At 41.1% G+C, this 21,847-nt stretch overlaps 2 protein-coding genes and 1 pseudogene across 8 annotated transcripts in view; all 3 read right to left on the reverse strand.

Moving 5' to 3' along the window:
• The window catches only part of ZNF37A (zinc finger protein 37A), a 109,230-nt gene that overhangs the window by 25,559 nt on the left and 61,824 nt on the right, over nt 1–21,847 (reverse strand). For 6 of the 7 annotated variants that reach the window (XM_041748868.1, XM_041748867.1, XM_041748866.1 and 3 more), the window contains 4 exons: nt 15,138–16,326; nt 13,531–13,589; nt 3,437–3,563; nt 3,056–3,151 (listed from right to left, as the gene is read on the reverse strand). In XM_041748868.1, the coding sequence (XP_041604802.1) occupies nt 3,056–3,151; nt 3,437–3,563; nt 13,531–13,589; nt 15,138–15,444 (589 nt within the window). In that variant the 5' untranslated portion in view covers nt 15,445–16,326. Of the gene's footprint in view, nt 1–3,055; nt 3,152–3,436; nt 3,564–13,530; nt 13,590–15,137; nt 16,327–21,847 lie in introns of those variants that run through there. The other variant, XM_041748870.1, reaches the window with a different exon arrangement.
• Nucleotides 12,423–12,540, reverse strand: LOC121488498 (annotated as a pseudogene).
• Nucleotides 19,109–20,070, reverse strand: LOC121487042 (histo-blood group ABO system transferase-like). Its single transcript, XM_041748504.1, is given in 2 exon segments — nt 19,109–19,413; nt 19,416–20,070. Coding segments are annotated over 2 exon segments (870 nt in total). The 3' UTR covers nt 19,109–19,198.

Below are 21,847 nucleotides of genomic sequence, written 5' to 3' on the forward strand. Positions count from 1 at the left end.
TCCCTGACAACTGCAAAATCTTTATTTCCAGGTGTACCCTCTGGGATTGTGCGTGCGTGTGTGCATGTGTGAAAGTCAGGCATTAACTTGTAATCTAAGTGTGATCTGCACCCAAAAGTGGTTATCATAAACATTCAAGTATTTGAGGAAACACCTGCTAGTCCAACAGACCTCAGATATGCCTTCTGTGAGCAGGTTTACCTATAATGTGGTTATTCTATTAGAAAGGGGTACAGAATCTGTTCCTGCCTTGAGCTGATATGCTTCATGACCCTGTCTCAGCCTGAAAGCCATTCAAGTCAGTTTTAACTGGCTGGCCAGAGCTCTATGAATAACAGAATGTGCCACAGACTTCTTCCTTGCAGGTCAAGATGAAGTTTAGGCAAAATACTAACACATATTGCTGCCCCTGGTTTGATGCCTTGGGCCAGGTGAAAGGTGAATGGAAACTCTTGAAGAGCATCTAGCTTTCTAACACAGAACTTGGTGGTTAAAGACTAAACCAAACATGTACACCAAAAGGACTAGCACGTATGCAGAAAAACTGGCCAGAAGTCAGAAATAAAATGAGTGGTTGTGTAGGTCTGTAGGGAAAATAAATTTTATGTTTCTGCACACTTAGAACTTTTTGAGCAAATCTCAATAAAACTTGGAGCTTAAGATAAAAGAATGCTTGGAAAGTAATTTGGAGCTTAAGATAAAAGAATGCTTGGAAAGTAATTTATGACTAATTAGATAGGGACAAACTCCAGATTCACATTTCTGTGGTGGCACTGGAACCTGGGGCTCTAGTGACATCCCTGGGTATAAAGCTGGAGATGGTGGTCTCCTTTCTCTCCTGAAGAAATTTACTCATAGTCCAAAGAGTTAGAATGTGAACTCAGGATCCTTCCTTCTCAAGGGAGCAAAGGTTTTTCTCTTTCATTTTTTTTTCCTCTTTCCTTTTAAAAAGGTAGGGGGTTAGCTACCTCTCTCTTCTACAGAAACACTCAAATTCATTTTATTGTTATTTTTCACCCAAAATACCAACTTTGTATGTATGTGTAAGACACTTGGTTTCTGTCTCATTGCCCCATGAGTAAGAAACTCAGGTACACTAGAACCACAAAGTTGTTATTTGGTTTTAAGTAAATACTAATTCGTCTGCTCTGTTCCAGAAACCTCATGTTGTATTTCTGGTAAAACTAACAAAGATAAATACTAAAAAATTAACAGTCTGAAATTTAAAATCTCCACCAAGAGGTAACTTCAGACCCCAAAAGCTTCACAGGTGAAATATTCCAAACATTAAAGAATAACATAATCTCACATAATATCATCCACAGAATAGAAAAGTGTGAAGTCTTTAACCCCAAACCTGAAAACATTACAAAGAAGGACAATTATAGGATAATAGTTCTCATGAACACACACAGAGAAAAATCATACATAAAATAGTGAAAAGCCAACCTCAGTGATTTATAAAAAGCAAAATACATTATGATGAAGGAGGATGAACTTCAGATATATCAGGTTGGCTTAATGCTGAAAAATTAATCAAGACTACTCACCATATTAACAGAATAAATATGAAAAATCATGAGTATCTCAATGCATGCAGATAAAGCATTTGACGAAATTCAATACTCATTCATAATTAAAAAAAAAGAAGGGGGGCACCTGGGTTGCACAGTCAGTTAATCATCCAACTCTTCGTTTTGGCTCTGGTTGTAATCTCAGGGTTTTGAATCAAGCTCCACGTCAGGCTCCCGACTCAGTGTGGAGTTTGCTTTTCCCTCTCCCTCTGCCCCACCCCACCATGCATTTGATCTTTCTCTAAAATAAATATATCTTTAAAAACAAAAGCATAACAACAAAGAACCCTCTTAACTAAAAATAGAAGAGAACATCCTCAAAATAATAAAGCACATTTATAGAAATCCTTCAGTTAAAATCAGTATTAGTTCTAAACTACTCAACAGCTTCTCCCTGAAGTCAAGAACAAGACAAGATGTTCACTTTCACCACTTCTGTACAATATGTTAATGGCATTCTTAGCCAGTACAATAGGCAAAGGAAAGAAAAAAGGTACAAACATTAGGAAGGAGGAAGTAAACTTATCTTTATTCATAGAGAAAACAATTATTTACCCAAAAATTTTTCAGAAACCTACAAAACAACTAACAGAATAAGTAAACTTAGCTAGGTTGTAGATTACAAGACTGGTATGCAAATAGCAATAGTTTTTCTTTTTTTCCCTCTGTAAGATTTTATTTATTTACTTATTTGACAGAGAGAGAGAGAGAGAGAGAGAGGATATTAAGCAGCAGAAGCAGGCAGAAGAAGAGGGAGAAGCAGGTTCCTCACTGAGCATGGAGACTGACATGGGACTCAATGCTAGGACCCCCGTATCATGACCTGAGCTGAAGGCAAACGCTTAAACAATCGAATCACCAAGAGGCCCCTCAAATGTTGTTCTATACACTGCATTAGATGTCAATTCTCTCCAAAATGATGAATGCAATCCCAATAAAAGCCCTAAAACAGTAGCTATAGGCGTATGGGTATGATTGTATGGGTATGTGTGTGTGTGTGTATTTGTGAAAACGGACAAGCTGATTCTAAAGTTTACATGAAAATGCAAAAGTTCATAGTACCATAGCATTGTCCATAATGTCTGGAAACATAGAAATTATTTTAATATATTTTCTAGATTAAAGTTGTTCTTGGCAACATTCTGTATTCATGCTATACCCATGCAGCCTTGAAGAAAATAGCAAAGCTAGAAGGCTAATACTGCCGGATGTCAGGACATGTGTATACCAAGATCTGTGTACTTTATGTAATTTATTCCTAAGGGGGGAAAAAGATAACATTTGTGTATAAAAGTGACACTGGAGATACTGGATTCAGTGATACTGAGTATCTGAGTCACATCAATCCGCTACTTCCAAAGGTCCAGAGCCTCTAAAAAAGTGATTCCTGAAGACCATGTCAATGGTCTTAAAGCTCTGAACTAACCCTTTGTGCTCTAATTTCCTCCTGAACTCCACCTGGCTCATACGTACTAACTCACCTGGGTCACTCTGGCTTGGGAACGCTTCCTCTAATATCCATGACTCCTCTCCTTGCTCCAACTTGAGGATCACTTCTGGTTTATCAATGGAATACCCTGTGAATAAGAATTGTATGACTTGAGACAAACTGAATACTGAATGAGTTTCAGGGCCTCTAAAGGTGGAGGACATTATAACTGAAAGGCTATACAATAGAAAAAATTAATTTAATCCCTGTTATGAGGCAGAGGAAAACAAATTCCTTCTGATAACCAAAAGAGAAAAGTCATCCTTGACCTCCAAATTTCAAAGCTAAATACTATTATATTCTTTAAAAAACTCTGCAAGTCTCTGTAAATAAAAAAGGACACCCATACTAGGATGAAACAAACACTACCTACCCACTGAGACAAGATGGCTATAGTTCTCCAACATCACATCCCTGTACAGGGTCCTCTGAGCAAGGTTCAGGTGCTGCCACTCCTCCTGAGTGAAGCCCACAGTAACATCCCTGAATGACAATGATCCCTGGAAAAGCAATTTTCTGCTCAGTCTGAAGTGGTTAGAATTAGATGATGAGAAATAAAGAAGTTAAAAGACTAATTTGTACCATTTTTTATCATTGAAAACTAGCCAAAAAATATTACTAAGGACCTCTGCTATATAACTTGTTTTGTGTTATACTTTGTGAGTAAAAAGGAAATCATAGTAGAAATACCATTGGTGAATTATTTTATTATTTAATGCAAAAAATCTGAGTGCCCTGTTCCTGGAACTGCCCTGGTTTCTGAGAATTCCAAGTTGAATAAAATACTCTTCCCAGTCTCAAAGAATTTATCCTCATAAGAAAACATACAAAGACACAGCTACCACAGGACTTAAAGAATCCACACCACAAACATATGCAATGCAGACAGAAATAATAAAGGGGTTCTGTGCAAGTCCCCATGCTCTGATCAGACTGATGTCTCTGATCATATGGGTACAAAGAGGCACAAAGCCCCTGTTGATGCACTTCCCCCAGTTTGCATTTTTCCCTTTTCATTCTCCCCTCCTTTGTTTTTTTGCTGTTCCCCCTTCAAGAACCGGACATCAAACACCAGGACACTTAAAAACAATTGCATAAAAAAAAAAAACCAAAAACAATTGCATATACTAGGAAAATTAGAATGTAACGGCATACCCAAGGAAAAGGCTCAGAAAACACCTAAGAAGATATTAAGTTTACACACATGTCTGATCCTTGGCACAGAGACAGACTATAAAAATCAATCAATCAATAAATATATATAAAAATAATAAGGAAACATAGCAAACATTGCAGAATGGAGAGAATCTGATTTCCAGAGTCACCACATTATCAAATGCCCAGTGTTCAATCAAAAAATTACAAGGTATACAAAGAAATAGGAAACTTTGAAACCATAAAACTTCTAGAAAAAACACAGGTGGTAACAAGCTTCTTGACATAGGTCTGGGCAATAATTTTAAATTTGACACTAAAAGCAAAAGCAACAAGAGAAATAAATGAGATTACATCATAACTACAAATTTTTGCACACCAAAGAAAACCATCAACAAAATGGAAAGGCAATCTACTTACTGAATGGGAGAAAAAATTTCCAAGTAATACGTCTAAAGGGACTAATACCCAAAATACATAAAGAACTCATACAACCCATTTGCAAAAAAAAAAAAAAAAAAAAAATCTGATAAAAAATAGGCAGATCTAAATAGACCGTTTTCAAACAATGGATGACTAACAGGTTCAAAAAAAAAAAAAAGCTCAACATCACTAATTATCTGGAAGATACAAATAAAAACCACAATGGTGTCAATCACCTGTTAGAATGGCTATCAAAAACACAAGAAGTAACAAATTATACTGAGGATGTAAAGAAAAAGGAACCTTTGTGGACTGTTGGTGGGAGTGTAAATTGGTGCTATGGAAACAGTACAGAGGCTCTCCAAGAAACCTAAAAATAGGGTGGCCTGTGTTGAGCGCCACCTTCAGCCCAGGGCCTGATCCTGGAGACCTGGGATCAAGTCCCATGTCGGGCTCCCTGCACGGAGCCTGCTTCTCCCTCTGCCTGTGTCTCTGCCTCTCTCTCTCTCTCTCTCTGTGTGTGTCTCTGATTAATAAATAAATAAATAAAATCTTTAAAAAAACCCACTAAAAATAGAACTACCATATGAACCAGCAATTCCACCTCTGGGTACTTATCCAAAGGAAAAAAAATAATTCAAAAGGATATATGCACCCCCATGTTTACTGCAGCATTACTTACAGTATCCAAGATATGGAAACAACCTAAATGTCCATCAATGGATGAATGCATAAAGAAATTGTGGTGTATATATGTACAATGGAGTGTTGTTCAACTGTAAAAATGAATGAAACCTTGCCATTTGCAATAACATAGATGGACTTTGTGGAATGATGCTAAGTGATAAAGAGAAAGACAAGTACCATGTGATCTCTCTCATATGTGGAATCTTTAAAAAAAACAAAACAGGGCAGCCCAGGTGACTCAGTGGTTTAGCACCACCTTCAGCCCAGGGCCTGATCCTGCAGACTCAGGATCAAGTCTCGTGCTGGGCTCCCTGCATGGAGCCTGCTTCTCCCTCTGCCTGTCTCTCTCTCTCTTTCTCTCTGTCTCATGAATAAATAAATAAAATATTTAAAAACAAAACAAAACATACTCATAGAACAAACTGGTGGTTGCCCGAGTTGGGGAGCGGGGTGGGGGAAATGGGTGAATTCTTTTTTGTTTGTTTAAATAAACTGTTTTAAAAGAAAAAAGAAGGGCAGCCTAGGTGGCTCAGCAGTTTAGCGTCTGCCTTCAGCCCAGGGCATAATCCTGAAGTCCTGGGATCGAGTCTCATGTCAGGCTCCCTGCATGGAGCCTGCTTCTTCCTCTGCCTGTGTCTCTGCCTCTCTCTCTCTGTGTCTCTCATGAATAAGTAAATAAAATCTTAGAAAAAAAAAATAAAGAGAAAAGAAAACTACATACCAATATCCTTTATGAACATTGATGTAAAATATCCTCAACAAAATATTACCAAACAATTCAGCAGCATAGTAAAAGGATTATAATACACCACAAAGGTACTAAATGAAATATAAGGTACTGGCACAAAACAAGACACAAAGATCAATGGAACAGAATAGAGACCCTAGAAGTAAACCCATACCTATATGGTCAATTAAGCTATGACAAAGTAAGAAGTAAGATTAACACTGGGAAAAAGACAGTTTCTTCAACAAATGGTGCTGGGGAAACTGGACAGCTAAATGCAAAAGAATGAAACTAGACCAGTTTCTTACACTATACACCAAAATAAACTCAAAAGGAATTAAAGACCTAAATGTAAGACCTGAAACCATAAAACTCCTAAAAGAAAACAGAGCCAGTAATTTCTTTGACACTGGACATAGAAACATTTTTCTAGATATGTCTCCTAAGGCAAGGGAAACAAAGCAAAAATAAACTATTGCAACTATACCAAAATGAAAAGATTTTGCACAAAGGAAATCATCAACAAAACAAAAAAGCAAACCAGTAAATGGGACAAAGTATCTGCAAATGAATATATCCAATAAGGGGTTAAAATCCAAAACATAAAAGGCTTATATAACGCAACACCAAAAAAAAAAAAAATCTGATTAAAGAAAACATACAGATGGCAAACAGACACATGAAAAGATACTCAACATCACTCATCATGGAAATGCAAATCAAAACCACAATGAGAGGGCAACCCGGGTGGCCCAGCGGTTTAGTGCCGCCTTCAGCTCGGGGTGTGATCCTGGAGACCCAGGAACGAGTCCCATGTCGGGCTCCCTGCCTGGAGCCTGCTTCTCCCTCTGCCTCTCTCTCTCTCTCTGTCATGAGTAAATAAATAAAAATCTTAAAAAAAAAACCACAATGAGATATCACCTTACATCAGTAAGAATATATAGTATCAAAAAGAAATAACAAGCATTGGTGAGGATGTGGAGAAAAAGGCACACTTGTACATTTTTGGTGGGAATGGAATTGGTGCAGCCACTGTGGAAAATAATATGGAAGATCCTCAAAAAATTAAAAACAAAAATACTATGTGACCCAGTAATTTTACTACTGGGCATTTATCCAAAGAAAGCAAAAATCTAAACTGGAAAGATATATGCACCCCTATATTTACTGTAGCATTATTTACAATAACCAAGATATGGAAACAACCCAAATGTCCACTGATAGATGAATGGGTAAAGATCTGGTATACAGACACAATAGACTATTACTCAGCCATAAGAAATAATAAGATCTTGCTATTTGTGACAAACAGGAAGAACCTAAAAGGTATTATAGCTAAGTGAAATACGTCAGACAGAAAAAGACAAATACCATATGATTTCACGTACATGTGGAACCTAAAAAAAAAAAACAACAAATGAGCAAACAAATGAAAAGTAAACTCATAAATACAAAGAACAAATCAGTGGTTGCCAAAGGGGATGGGAGATTGGTGAGAAAAAAAATATAGATACCTTCAGTTATAAAATAAATCAAGGAGATGAAAAGTACAGAGCAGTAAATAAAATCAATAATATTGTGATAATATATGGCAATAGCTGGTGACTACACTTATTGTGGTAAACATTGACTAATGTATAGAATTGTTCAATTGGGATGTTATTCACCTTAAATTAACACAAAATTGTATTTAATTATACTTCAATTGAAAAATAAAATAAAATAAAAATAATTACATACCATGAACAAGTCTATTCCTGGAATCCAAGGATGGTTCAACATACAATAATTAATCAATGTAATATGATTACATCGATACAATGAAGGAAAAAACCACATGACTATCTCCACTGATGCAGAAAAAGCACTTGGCAAAATTCAACAATCTTTTATGTTAACAACACTTGACAAAATAGAAATAGTAGGGAACTACCCTCACATAATAAAAGCCATGTATGTAAGAAACACAGGAAAAATTATACTCAATGGTGAAAAGTTGAAAGCTATTCTTCTAAGATCAGGAGCAAGGCAAGGCTGTCTGCTTTTACCGCTTCTATTCAACATAGTACTGGAAGTTCTAGTCAGAGCACTGGACAAGAAAAAGAAATAAAAGGTATCCAAATTGGAAGGGAAAAAGTAAAATTATCTCTGCAAATGTAGAAAAACCTAAGGACTTCACAAAAAAAATAAACCCTATTCGATCAACTAAATGCTGAATTCATTTATTTTTTTGTGAAGTATATATGTCAACACACAAAGATCAGCTGCATTTCTATACAGAAACAATGAAACATCTGAAAAGGAAATTACAAAAACAATTCCATTTACAAAAGCATCAAAAGAAATCTTAGGAATTAATGTAGCCAAAGATACAAAAGATTCACACAATGGAAACTACAAAACAGGGCTAAAACATATTAAAGAAAATATAAATAAATGGAACCACATCCCATGTATATGGATTAGAAAACTTATTGTGAAAATGTCAGTATTATTCAAAGCAAACTACAGATTCAATGAAATCCCTAGCAAAATGCCAATGATTTTTTTTTTTTCAGAAATAAAGACATCTATCCTAAAATGTATACAGAATCTAAAGAAACTGGAACATCCACAACAATGTTGAAAAAAAACAAAAATAGAAGACTCACACGTTATGATTTCAAAACTTAATACAAAGCTACAGTAATCAAAACAGGACGGTACCAGTATAAAAAGAAACATATAGACCAATGGAATAGAAAACAGAATCTAGAAACAAACCCTCACATATAGTGTAAAATGATTTTTGACAAGGTTGTCAAGACCATTCAATGGAAAAACGACAGTCTTTTGATCAAACAGCACTAGAAAAACTCGATAGTCACATGCAAAAGAATGAAGTTGGACCCTTATCTAACACCATATACAAAAATCAAATCAAAATGGATATCATACCCAAATGTAAAACCTAAAACAATAAAGTTCTTAGGAGAAAATATAGGACAAAAGCTAAACAACACTGGATTTGGCAATGATTTCTTGGATATGACATCAAAGGCATGAGTAACAAAAGAAACTGATAATTTTTTCATGGGAATTAAAATATTTTCACAACAGATGATTACTATCCACAGACTAAAAAGGCAAGCCACAGATAAGGAGAAAATATTTGTAAGTCATATAGCTGATAAGGGATTAATATCCAGAATATGTAAACTTTAAAATTCAGTAACAAAAATACCCAAAACAACTGAATTCAAAAATGGACAATGGATTTGAACAGACATTTCTGCAAAGAAGATATACATATGGTCAATAAACACATGAAAAGATGCTTAACATCATGAATCATTAGAGAAATACAAATCAAAACTACAATAAGATACCACCTCCCAGCCATCAGGACTGCTATCAAAAACACAAAAAATAACTGTTGGTGTGAATGTAGAGAAAAATGGAACTCCCGTGTACTGTTGGTGGGAATGTAAAATGGTAAAACCACTATGAAAAACAGAATGGAGATTCCTCAAAACATTCAAAATAGAATTACCATATGACCCAGCAATTCTACTTCAAGGTATATATCCAAAAGAAGGTCTCAAAAGATGTCTGTACACTCACTTTCACAGCAGCATTGTTACTCGCAATAGCTAAAACATGGAACAAGTCAAGTGTCCATGGACAAATGAATCAATAAGCAAAATGCATGTACACAAACAATGGGATATTACTCAGCCTTAAAAGCAGAAAAAAGTCTGCAATGTGCTACAACCCGGATGAATCTTGAGGACATTATGCTAAGTGAAATGAGCCAGTCACACAAGGACAAATGCTACAGATTCCACTTATGTGAGGTACTTAGGGCAATCAAAATTACAGAAACAGGAAGTATAATAGTTTCCAGTGGCTGAAGATAGGGGAGATTGGGGAGTTACTGTTTAACAAGTAGAGAATTTCAGTTTTACAAGATAAGAGTATGGGGATGGATGGTAGTAATAGATGCATAACAGTGTGAATGTATTTAAAACCACTCCTGTGGGGGCACCTGAGTGGCTCAAGCAGTTGAGCATCTGCCTTCGGCTCAGGTCATGATCCTGGGGTCTTGGGATCGAGTCCCACATCGGGCTCCCCGCAGGGAGCCTGCTTCTCCCTCTGCCTGTATCTCTGCCTTTCTCTCTGTGTTTCTCATGAATAAATAAATAAAATCTTAAAAAAAAAAATTAAAAAAAATAAAACCACTGAACTGTATACTCAAAAAAAGTTTAAGATGGTAAATTTTATGTTATTTGTATTTTTACCACCATAAAAAAAGAAAAAAAAGTAAAAATGTACTGATATATACTACAATATGGATGAACCTTGAAAACATGAAAGAAGCCAGACACAAATGCCCATATACTGAATGACTCAATTTGGCTTTTTTTTTTTTTTTTTTTTTAAGATTTTATGTGTTTATTTGAGAGAGAGAGAATTAGTGTGTGCACAAGCAGTGGGGAGAGGCAGAGGGAGAGGGAAAAGGGAGCAGGGAGCCGGACACAGGGCTGGTCCCAACCTGAGCCAAAGGCAGACGCTTAACCAACTGAGCCGCCAAATGCCCCTGAATGACTCAATTTATATGAAATACTCAGAATAGACCAATCCACAGAGATAGAACACGACTGCTGGTTGCCAGGAGTTGAGTGAATGGGAGAATAGAGGGAAACTCCTTCATGAGTGAATCAAGGGCTTTATTCAGAATGATGAAATATTTTGAAACTTGATTAAGGTAGTGGCTGCATATAACACTGTGAATAACATATAACACTAAATGCCACTGAATTGATCACTTTAAAATAGTTAATTCTGTATGTGAATTTCGCCTCAATTAACTAGGTTTTTAAAAAATACATAAGAAGAAAGTGCGCGGAATAAAATTACAATGAAAGATGAAGGAGTTAAAGCCACGTATCAGTCACCACAACAAAACGACAATAGATTAAATTCTCAATATAAAGGACAGGGCATTTCGTATTAGGCTAAAAATGTCTAGTTATGTGTTCCTTATCAAAAAATATACTCACAAAGAGTATGTCAAAGCTTACTAAGCTGCAATACCCCCATGATGCAAAAGCCTTCAGGACATCAAAAAAGGAATGACTGGTGAGTGAGAATGGATAACATCCCCTCTTAGAAGTCAAGTGGTTTTCAGTTACTTGCTTTCAACTAATTTGAAAGAGAAGTTAATTAGAGCTGTATTAAGAAAACAGTTCCATTTAGAACAGCATCTAGGAGAATAAAATACTTAAGAATAAATTTGAGCAAAGATATCTAAAATTTGCATTCTGAAAACTAGAAAACATTGCTGAAAGAAATTAAAGACCTAAGTAAAACCTCTCAAGCTCACAGACTGTAAAACCTAATATTGTTAAAACAGCACTATTCCCCAAAGTGATGCACAGATTCAATGCCATCCTTACCAAAATCCCAACAGCCTTTCTTTGCAGAAACAGAAAGGTTAATCTAAAATTCATGGACTTGCAAGGGATCTTGATGTAGAACAGTTTTGTAGTTTCACAATAAGTTAAACATAGAAGGACTCATCAATTTTACTCCCAGGAAAGAACTGAAATAGGTCTTCAAACAAAAGCTTGTACGTGAATACTCATAGCAGCACTGTTCTCAATAGCCAAACATGGAATCACTCCAAATGCCCATCAACAGATGGATACACAGAAGGTGGTATATACATACACCAGAATATCATTCAGTCATAAAAAAAGATAAAGGAGTGGTACATGCTACGACTTGGGTTTTGAACACATTAAGGTAAATGAAAGAAGTTACACATAAAAGACTACATACTGTATGATTCCATCTAAATGAGAAATCCAAAATAGACACATCTGTAAACAGAAAGCACATTAGTGGTTGCTAGGGGCTAGGCAGACTGGGGAGTAATTTGCTCATTAAGTCATGGCACTGCTCATTAAAGGTGGGGGGGGTTTCCTTTTGGTGGGATTAAACTATTCTGGAAGGAGAGGGTGGTTTGGTTGTACATGTGAATGTATTAGGTGCAAGTGAATTCTAGACTTTAAAAAGGTTCAAATGTGGGACACCTGGGTAGCTCAGAGGGTTGAGCGGCTGATTCGGATTTTGGCTCAGGTCATGATCTCAGTCGGGGGCCTGAGAATAAGCCTCATGCAGGAAGTCCCTGAATGGGGAGCCTGCTTCTCTCCCTCTGCCCCTCCCCCTGTTTGTGCGCGCACACGCTCGCTCTCTCTCAAATTACATCTTTTTTTTTTTTTAAAAGGTTTAAATGAAAAAAAAATAAAATAAAATAAAAAGGTTTAAATGTATTTTTTTTTCATGTTATGTGTTTTTCATGTTATGTGTATTTCACAATTCAAAAAAAGCGGCATACCTCACTGTACTGTGCAAAAATTTACATGTCATCCTTGCACAGGGGCCATGCTAATCTTTTCTGTTATCATTCCAATTTTAGTATATATGTGGCCAAAGCAAGCGCTCTGCAGGAATGCAGATTCTGCCCAGCCCCCAGGGCTGTCACAAGGCCTATCTGACCACCCTAGGTCATTCTAGTCTGCACTAATTTGCTCCGTCTTTGAACAACCATGAGTCCTAATGCTGGCATAATTCATGTGCAACTTTTCCTCTGAATTGGACAAGAATTATTTCACTATAAGCCTACCACTTCTCGTGTAATTGCAGGACTCACACTGAAAGGTACACAATGCCACCAAATGAAGCTTATCAAAAAACTTTTTTATGTTCCAGTTTCAAAACTCAGATCAAAGGTGTTCATTTATCTACAGTGCATATTTGCCTTACTGTACCAGAGGTCAGCAAACAGCAAATATTTTTGATAGATGGTCACATAGTAAATAGTCTAGGCTTGCCTGAGCTATACTGTCTGTCTCAACCACCCAACTCTATCCCTATAACATGAAGCAGCCACAGCCACATATGAATGTCTATAAAACTTTATAAACACACCTGAATTTCATATAATTTCCCATCACAAAATTCTACTCTTGATTGGTTTCTCAACCAATTAGAAGTTTTTAGTTGGGCAGCCCAGGTGGCTCAGCGCTTTAGCACCTCCTTCAGCCCAGGGCCTGATCCTGGAGACCTGGGATGGAGTCCCATGTTGGGCTCCCTGCATGGAGCCTGCTTCTCCCTCTGCCTGTGTTTCTGCCTCTCTTTCTCTCTCTCTCTTTCTCTCTGTCTGTCATGAATAAATAAAATCTTTAAAAATAAATAAATAAATAAATAAATAAATAAATAAATAAATAAATAAATAAAGTTCTTAGTTTGTGGGCCTTTGAAAAATAGGCAGCAGGCTGTATTTGGCCCATGTACTGTAATGTGTTGGCATGTGTTCTGTATTTTCTCTAATGTTAACATATTTATTTCCACTATTTTATATAAAGGCATAGACATTTTATGAACTTCACATTATCATTGTTAGGCAAAACTGTGAATGAACAACTCACCTGGGATGTGATCATCTTCTGCTGGCCCTGGAAGAGTGTGGATAACCGTGAGGGTACAGCTGAGAAGATAAGAACCATCATGAGATGCCTGAGAAACTCCACAGAGCTGCTGGCAAAACACCTCTGAAGGGGAGGTGTTTTGAGAAGGGGCAGAAAGGAGGACAGGAAGGAGGGAGCAGCAGATGCACAATTCCACAGTGCTTGGACAGGCTAGTGCTTAAATGTAAAAACAATTGTTTTCAGGGCACCTGGGTGGCTCAGTCAGTGGGCAAAGCAACTCTTGATCTTGGGGTCGTAGGTTCAAGCTGCATGTTGGGTGTAGAGATTACTTAAAAATAAAATCCTTAAAAAATGTTTTTGTTTTCGACAGATTTAGTAACAATGTATGCTCTAACACAGAAAAAAATAAATAACACAGGACACTTATAATTAAGCAAACTAGGAAAAGCCAAGAAATGGAACATAATGCTTTCATTAAAAACCGTTGCTGAGCAAAAATATTCAAGCTGTAATGCATTATAAACCAGAGAATCCCACTAGGTTCTGAAAACAGGGATGGGGTTTTTAAGGTCCGGTCTTTTTTCAAAGGGGGAAAAAAAAAGTTTGCTTTAACTCAGTTTCAGGTTCTCAAACATATCTTTTGACTAAAAATAACAACAAACCGGTTTTAGCTTATCTGTTGTCAAAGCAGAAAACACCTGCCTGGACTGTCAAGACACTCCCTGTCTGCTCTTGTTTCTGCCACAACAAGACGTGACCAAGAGCAGAGCAGGTAAGGCAGGTGAAAGAAGACCCATTTCCTTCTCTCCCTACCCCACCCCTATGCTTAGCCGGGCACAAACAGCGAAGACGTGAAGGCCTCTCCCGCCCTACAGAACCGTCTCGGACTCCATCGGATCCGCAGCCCCGCGGGATCTGGGAGGGGAGCCCAGAGCGAGCGAGGAAGGCGGTGGCCCCCCGCGTGGCCCGTAGGCCCTTCCTTCCACGCGACCCTCGCGGCTTCCCCACGAGCCGCGCCTGCTGTCCCTTGCGGCCCACGCTCCTGCCAGCCGCAGCCCACACCCCTCCTGGAAGCTGGCCCACAGCGTCCGCGCCGACCCGGCTGCCACCCCGGTTCTGGCGGGAGGGCCAAGTGGCTTCCGGCTGACCCAGTCTCTGCTCCTCCCACCTTCACTCCGGACCTCCACTGAGGTCGGGGGCCAGGAGGGGGGTCCCTGCCCCCGGGATCCCCCTCCCCCCCACAAGAGCTGCCTTATTCTAGGAAAACTGGGCACGGCCAGTCAGAGTCCCCATCCTGTCCCCGACTCAGCAGCCGGACCCTGTGTCCGTGCAAACTGCCGCTCCCGGGGACAAAGGCAGCTGCGGCATGTCCGTGGGCCCTGGATGCCTCCCCTTAGGCGCCAGCGTCGCAGGCTCTCCGGGAGCGAGGTCGGGGCGGACGGAGGGGCAGGAAGGGCATCTACCCCGCTCGAGCCCGCCACGCGGTTGCCATGGGAACGCGACAATGACCGCAGGCGGCTGGGCGCGCCACGAGGGGCCGCGAGTGTAGGGGAAGCGGGAGGCAGGGTCGGGCCGCACGCCCCGAGGCGGGCTCCCGCCGGACTCACCCGGGCCCCCGCCGACCTCCGCGGCGGAGGGCAAGACCCCAAGCTTCGCTCGGCAACGAGCGCCGCGACGGGCTGGGTCACCCTCCGAGCACGGAGACGCAGCAGGACCCCCGAGCTCAGGCACCAAAGCCTTCGCGGCCTCTGGCACCGCGCCCCGCGGAGCCGCCCCGCAGCGGGTCCCCACGCCGCCCCGAGGCTCCCCGGCGCGTCCTCCGGCCCGCGCCCCGGCCCGCAGCCGCGGGAGCATCCGGGGCCGTCTTCTCGCGAGACCGCGGCCGCCGACGGGAACCAGCCGCGTCCCCGACATGCCGGCGCCCCCTCGCGGGGAAACGGTCCGCAGACGAGGGGACGCGGAGGTGCAGCAACTGAGGGGGAAGCCGCTGACGCGCTGACACCACAGTCTCCTGCGTCGTTCGCCCCAAATTAACGGTGAGCATCTAAAGCCGCACCTCGGCCCTGCGGGCGGCCCCCGGGGCACTTCCGTGTCGGGAGCGCGGCCGCCGAGGGCCTTCCCGGGAGCTCCGCGTCCCCTCACGGCCGACGCGCCTCAGGAGTGCTCGGATCCCTCATCCCGCCTGCCTCTCCGGCCATTCACTGGCGGGTAGAATGGAGACGTCTGGCCACTCGTTAAGCCCTCGGTTTGGCACGACGAGCGCTCACACTGGCCTGAAGTCAACACTGGGGCTGGCTTTCAAGATCGGCTTTGTTGAGACACGTGCCACCGTTCTTCACGGGGTGACCTGCCTTTCCCATTCTTCGAGACTTTATGTTGCATCCTTCGGTTAATGACTTTTTAAAATACTGTCCACTGACAAAAAGAGAACTGTTTCTTTTTTTTTTCTTCCGATTTTTCCCTTCCTCTTTAACTTTACACATGATAATTCGCTTGTTCCCATGCTGGAGAAGCATTTAGTAACATTTAAGTTAAAAAATCAAAAATTTCAAATTTCAAGATGAAATTCATTTCAAAAGACAGTCATGGCAAGTACAATGATTATCCACAAGTCAACTTATTTTCCTATTTATAAGTAATGTTTTCCCTTTTAAGAACAAGCTTGACATTTATGAAGGTTTCATCAATTCTTCCTTTGATGTTTTCAAGTTCCATTTAACATTGATTGGAATATTTAATAATACTTCTTGTTTTTCTTTCCATTTCCGTAATCCTATGCTAAAAACATACTGGAAACTGAACAAGAAGTAAGCAAGTTAGTGTCACTCAGTGGATTATTTAAAAATACATAAATCCTTCAGTCACTCAATTCAAACAGCATAAATTCGAAGGGAACAATTTCATAACAATTACTTCAGCATGTACAGAAAGAATATCAAAAGCTATTTGAGCAGTAGGTAATATAAGCAAGACAGCTAACATCTTCCAGAGAATCATTCATGCTTTGCTTCTATTTGGAATAAAAATGTCTGCACCTTTATGCAAACATCCCCTAAAATTTGTATTAGTATACCTCCACCAAAAGCAACACTGTAGCAAAGGTCCAGAAAATATTTATTTTCTGTATTGTAAAAGTTGGTGCATTTAGATAATAATCTCTGTAATCATAAGTGGAGCTATTATTTTTGTTGTTGTTGATTTCATCCTGGCACTCAATTCTGACTGCAACTTCAGAATCAGAAAACACTTATTCAGCAGTACGTTCAAACAGTCTATTTGAGATGAGAGACTGGTGATGATATACAGTGCACAGCATACTTAAAACTTACGCTGAAGTTACTATATCTCAATCTGAATTCCTTGAAATCATAATTTTGTCACTTTCTATAGTACCCTTTTTATAGTTGAGAAAATAATACATCTCTTATGCTTAACTGTTAATAAATGCTGCTTTTTACCTGACTTCTATTTTTTTTTAAGATTTTATTTATTTATTAATGAGAGACACAGATAGGGAGGCAGAGACACAGGCAGAGGGAGAAGCAGGCTCCCTGCAGGGGAGATGCAGAGCTCGATCCCAGGACCCCGGGATCACAACCTAAGCCAAAGGCTTAGGCTCAACCACTAAGCCACCCAGGTGCTCCTATACCTGACTTCCATTTTTGTATGCTGCACAAAAAGCCTCAAAGGGAATTTTTCCTTGCTTAATAAATGTTTGCTTTTCAGAAAATTTATCAATTTACACCAAAATGCAGGTGGAAATTATGGAAGGCCATAAGTTTAGGATCTGTGAGAGCCTTTAGCTCCAAGATATCCCAGGATGTAATCAGTAATTTGATGTATAGCATGAAGCTAAAAGATGCAGTCTCTCCCATCGGGAGCTCCTGGGCAACTTATGGCCATCATAAGTGGTCCAGAGACTCTAGGAAGCATGAGAAGAGGTTGTCAAAGTCTCTTTAGTGAAGAAGTTTCTGAGAGCATTCACAAGAGTGCCTGTTGATTTTAACACGGACAGATTTTAGAGTTTTTTGGTTGGAGAGAACCCCACTTGCAGTGAGTTGATTTGTAAGAAGCAGCAGCAGTGAGAATAAGCAAAAGTTATAGATGAGAACTATGTTACCTCTAGAATCACCCAAAAGACTAAAAGATACCAGATTTGTATGTCTGTAATGAGTGTGTCAGAAGAATCTCCTTGTAGGAGGATGTCATCAATGTCATGTCATACCTGTGCTGCAATGTCAGCCATTTGGAGAAAGGGTGATGCAGTTAGTATCTCATCTGCAAACATTGAGCACAATGGCAGAACCACTGAAGTATGCTGTGAGTGATCTGAAAAAGGGTGTTGTGTCCCTTGGGAACTGAAGGCAAAATGCAGCTGAGAGGCTATTAAATTAGGCACTGAATAGAACACATGCTGGCCAAGCCTGCAAGAGCCAACTATTTACTAGCTCCTGATTGGATAGAATCAGTAATTTTAACAATATTGGATGGCATGAGGGCTGTTAGGGACCAAATATTTGCATCCCACAAAATGTGTATGTTGAATACCTAACCCCTTAGTGTGGCTATATTTGGAGAAAGAAGTAAGAAAGTTAAATTATCTCATGAGAGTGGGGTTCCGATCTAATAAGATTAATGGCTTATAAGAGAGACCAGATAGTGAGCTTTCTCTCCATGTGTCAACACTCAAGAAGGCAGCTGTCTGCAAGCCAAGAAGAGAGCCCTCACCAGAGACTGCACCCCATCAGACCTTGATCTTGGACTTTCAAGCCTCCAGAATTGTGAAATAATAAATTTCCATTGTTTCAGCCACCCAGCCTGTGCTACTTTGTCATGGCAGCTTAAGTACGCTGATAGAAAGGCCCTAACAGATGGGACCACAGGATTCAGGCTGTAGTGATTCATCAGGAGGCATCCCTTATATTTTCCATGTTTAAGAACAGGAAAAATTGGGGTGTCATACAGAAAAATAGTGGGGATAATCAGTTCTTTATTAATTAGGTTTTATATAATAAGTTTTAATCCTCTAATGTCCTGTTTTAGTTCACATTAGGATATATTAACGATTTTAACTGGACTCCAGGGGTTCCTATTTTATCAAACCAATTTGTAAGTCTCAAAGATCTACTTTAATTTTAAAGTATTATTTATTGAATTAGAGCATCTTTGCCTAATATGGGATATTTTAGGAAGCAGGTGCTATAACTATGGAAAATTTAGTCAAGGCTACAGTGAAAGTGAAACATTTATTTTCCCTCTGTTATTGGGTTAATATCCTAAGATTATAGTAAATATGATGCTTAAATTTAGCAGTATCCCCAGGCATAACAAATAATTTGAGACCCAGTGTTAATGAAATCCACAAGTTTTGTCAGTTAGTGCATTTTGTCAAATACTAAAGTAATTTAGACTCTACCTTCAGGGCAGCCCCGGTGGCTCAGGGGTTTAGTGCTGCCTTCAGCCCAGGGCCTGATCCTGGAGACCCTGGATTAAGTCCCACATCAGGCTTCCTGCATGGAGCCTGCTTCTCCCTCTGCCTCTCTCTCTCTCTCTCTTTCTTTCTGTGTCTCTCATAAATAAATAAAAATTTTTTTAAAAAAAGAATCTACCTTCAAAAGAAAATCAGCACCTCAGAGCGTGGGGGTGGCCAGGGGCCTGGACCTGCCCCTCAGGAGCCCCGCATGTCCAGGTGACCCTTGGGCACAGCCACGAATCTCAGCTTCTTCATGACAGGGGGCCACCCCAGCTTCTGTCGGTCCCACAGATACTCCGGGGACAGCACCTTGGTGGGCTTGTGGTCCAGCAGGTACCTGTTCAGGTGGCTCTCATCGTGCCACACGGCCTTGAGCCCGTTGGCCTGGTCCACCACCATTGCCTGGTGACTGCCGTGGTCAGCTGGAGAACCTCGACCACCGACCCCCCGAAAAAGCTCCCTGTGTAGTAAAAGTCACCCTAGTCTCTCAGAATGTAGGCCTGGGACTGCGGCTGGCACTCGTAGGCGAAGGCCTCGCGGGCTGCCCCATAAAAACCGGGGTGCAGGGTGCCAAAGAGGGGGGACAGGATCTCCATGCCCACATGGTCACAGAACTTCATGTCCACGTCCACGCACACCAGGTAGTCCACCTCGTGGAGGAAGCGCTGCTGCGAGAAGTTGCTTATCAACTCCATGCGGTGCATGGACACCTGCCAGCTCGGGGCGCTGGGGACCTTGAGGACCTCCACCCTGCGGCCCTCCCTGAGGGGCACGTGGGGCACATCAGCCGGCTGGTCGGTGAAGACGTAATAAGTGACCCTGTGTCCCACCATGAAGTGCTTCTCTGCCGTCTGCACAAACAGCTCCAGGAAGACCACGTATTTTCTGATAGCAAACACCGTGAGTCCGATGGTGGTGTTCGGGAGCCGGAACTGCTCATTCAGGACATCAGTGTTGAAGGTCCCTTCCCAGACGACAGGCGCCAGCCATGGGGTCAGGACCAACACATCGCTCCTGCAGGGTGTTAGCACCTTGGGCTGTGCATAAACGGTCCCGGAAAAAATCATCACTTTTAGCAACCTGAAGCCATGGTTTTTAGATTATGTGTCTGCTGAAAGCAAAAGAAGAGGAGGAGGGAGCACCCTGGTGCCTTTAGGCAGCAGGTTCTACCTGAGATAAGCCCGGTCTATGATATAATGAGAGTCTTTCCTCACTTCTTACTCTTTTTTTTTTTAAGATAGATTTATTTATTTATGATAGACATAGAGAGAGAGAGAGGCAGAGACACAGGCGGTGGGAGAAGCAGGCTCCATGCAGGGAGCCCGACGTGGGACTCGATCCCCGGACTCCAGGATCGCGCCCTGGGCCAAAGGCAGGCGCTAAACCGCTGAGCCACCCAGGGATCCCCCTGCCCCCCACTTCTTATTCTTAAACAAAATCTTTTAGAATTATTTGTATCTCTAGGTGGATAAGTTTAGCCTTTCTTTCTTTCTTCTTTCTTTTTTTTTAAATTTTTTTAATTATTTATTTACGATAGTCACAGAGAGGGGGAGAGAGAGTGAGAGAGGCAGAGACACAGGCAGAGGGAGAAGCAGGCTCCATGCACCAGGAGCCCGACGTGGGATTCGATCCCGGGTCTCCAGGATCGCGCCCTGAGCCAAAGGCAGGCGCCAAACCACTGCGCCACCCAGGGATCCCTTCTTTCTTCTTTCTTTCTCTTTCTTTCTGTCATCTGTTCCTGATAATTTTTTTCTTGCTTTTCCCCTTTTGAGTGCTTACCTGATAAACTCCTGGTCGGGGATCCCTGGGTGCCTGCCTTCGGCCCAGGACGTAATCCTGGAGTCCCAGGAGGGAAGGAGGGAGTCCCACATTGGGCTCCCTGCAATGAAGCCTGCTTCTCCCTCTGCCTGTGTCTCTGCTTCTCTCCCTCTCTGTGTCTCTCATGAATAAATAGATAAAATCTTAAAAAAAAAAAAAAAAAACTCCTGGTGGCCTCCAGTGGTCTTCCTTTCAAGAGTGTCCCACTTGACCTCAAAGTATCTGGAGTTTACATCCAAGACTGCAATAGTAGCATCAGCTTTATTTATTTATTAAAAGATTTTGTTCATTATTTATTCATGAAAGACACACAGAGAGAGGCAGAGACACAGGCAGAGGGAGAAGCAGGCTCCATGCAGGGAGCCCGACGTGGGACTCGATCCCGGGTCTCCAGGATCAGGCCCTGGGCTGAAGGCAGCGCTAAACCGCTGAGCCACCCGGGCTGCCTGTGGCATCAGCTTTAGCTTTCAAATGTTTTGTTTTGAGTATAAGATCCTTGTGTTCTGATAAACAGTAGTACTTAAGAGATCCCATACACACTGATTAAGTATTTGATAATTTATTAATTAGACCACATCCTTGGGATTTGGGGCAAAGTCAGAACCAGATATCCCTTTCGTGTAACTTTTTTTATTGAACATTTGAGCCTCTGTTCTCTAGAGATGGGCTCTCTTACAGCCTGCTTGGTCTGGAGTCAAACTGAGCACCAAGGAAGACACCAGCAGGGGTTTGTAGCAACATAACACCTGTGGGGAATCTGTGGTCTCTGTGGGACAGGCATCCCCAAACCAACAATCAGAGGTTCTTTCAGGGTAAGAATGTCTAGCCACACGGTCTCCTACTACCTGATGAGGCAACCTACAGCAATTTTTGTATTGAAGGAACAAAAGGGTGGATAATGGAGCAGCTCCTAGGCACATTGGCTTAGAGAGTCAATAGATCAAGCTTGCCTATCAGATGAGGTTGGGAGGGTAACTGTTTCAGTCCCTTTAGAGGACCTCTGTTCAGTATTGTGGCCAGTTTCCC

The sequence above is a fragment of the Vulpes lagopus genome, chromosome 3, assembly GCF_018345385.1.
Source record: "Vulpes lagopus strain Blue_001 chromosome 3, ASM1834538v1, whole genome shotgun sequence".
NCBI classification, from domain to species: Eukaryota; Metazoa; Chordata; class Mammalia; order Carnivora; family Canidae; genus Vulpes; species Vulpes lagopus.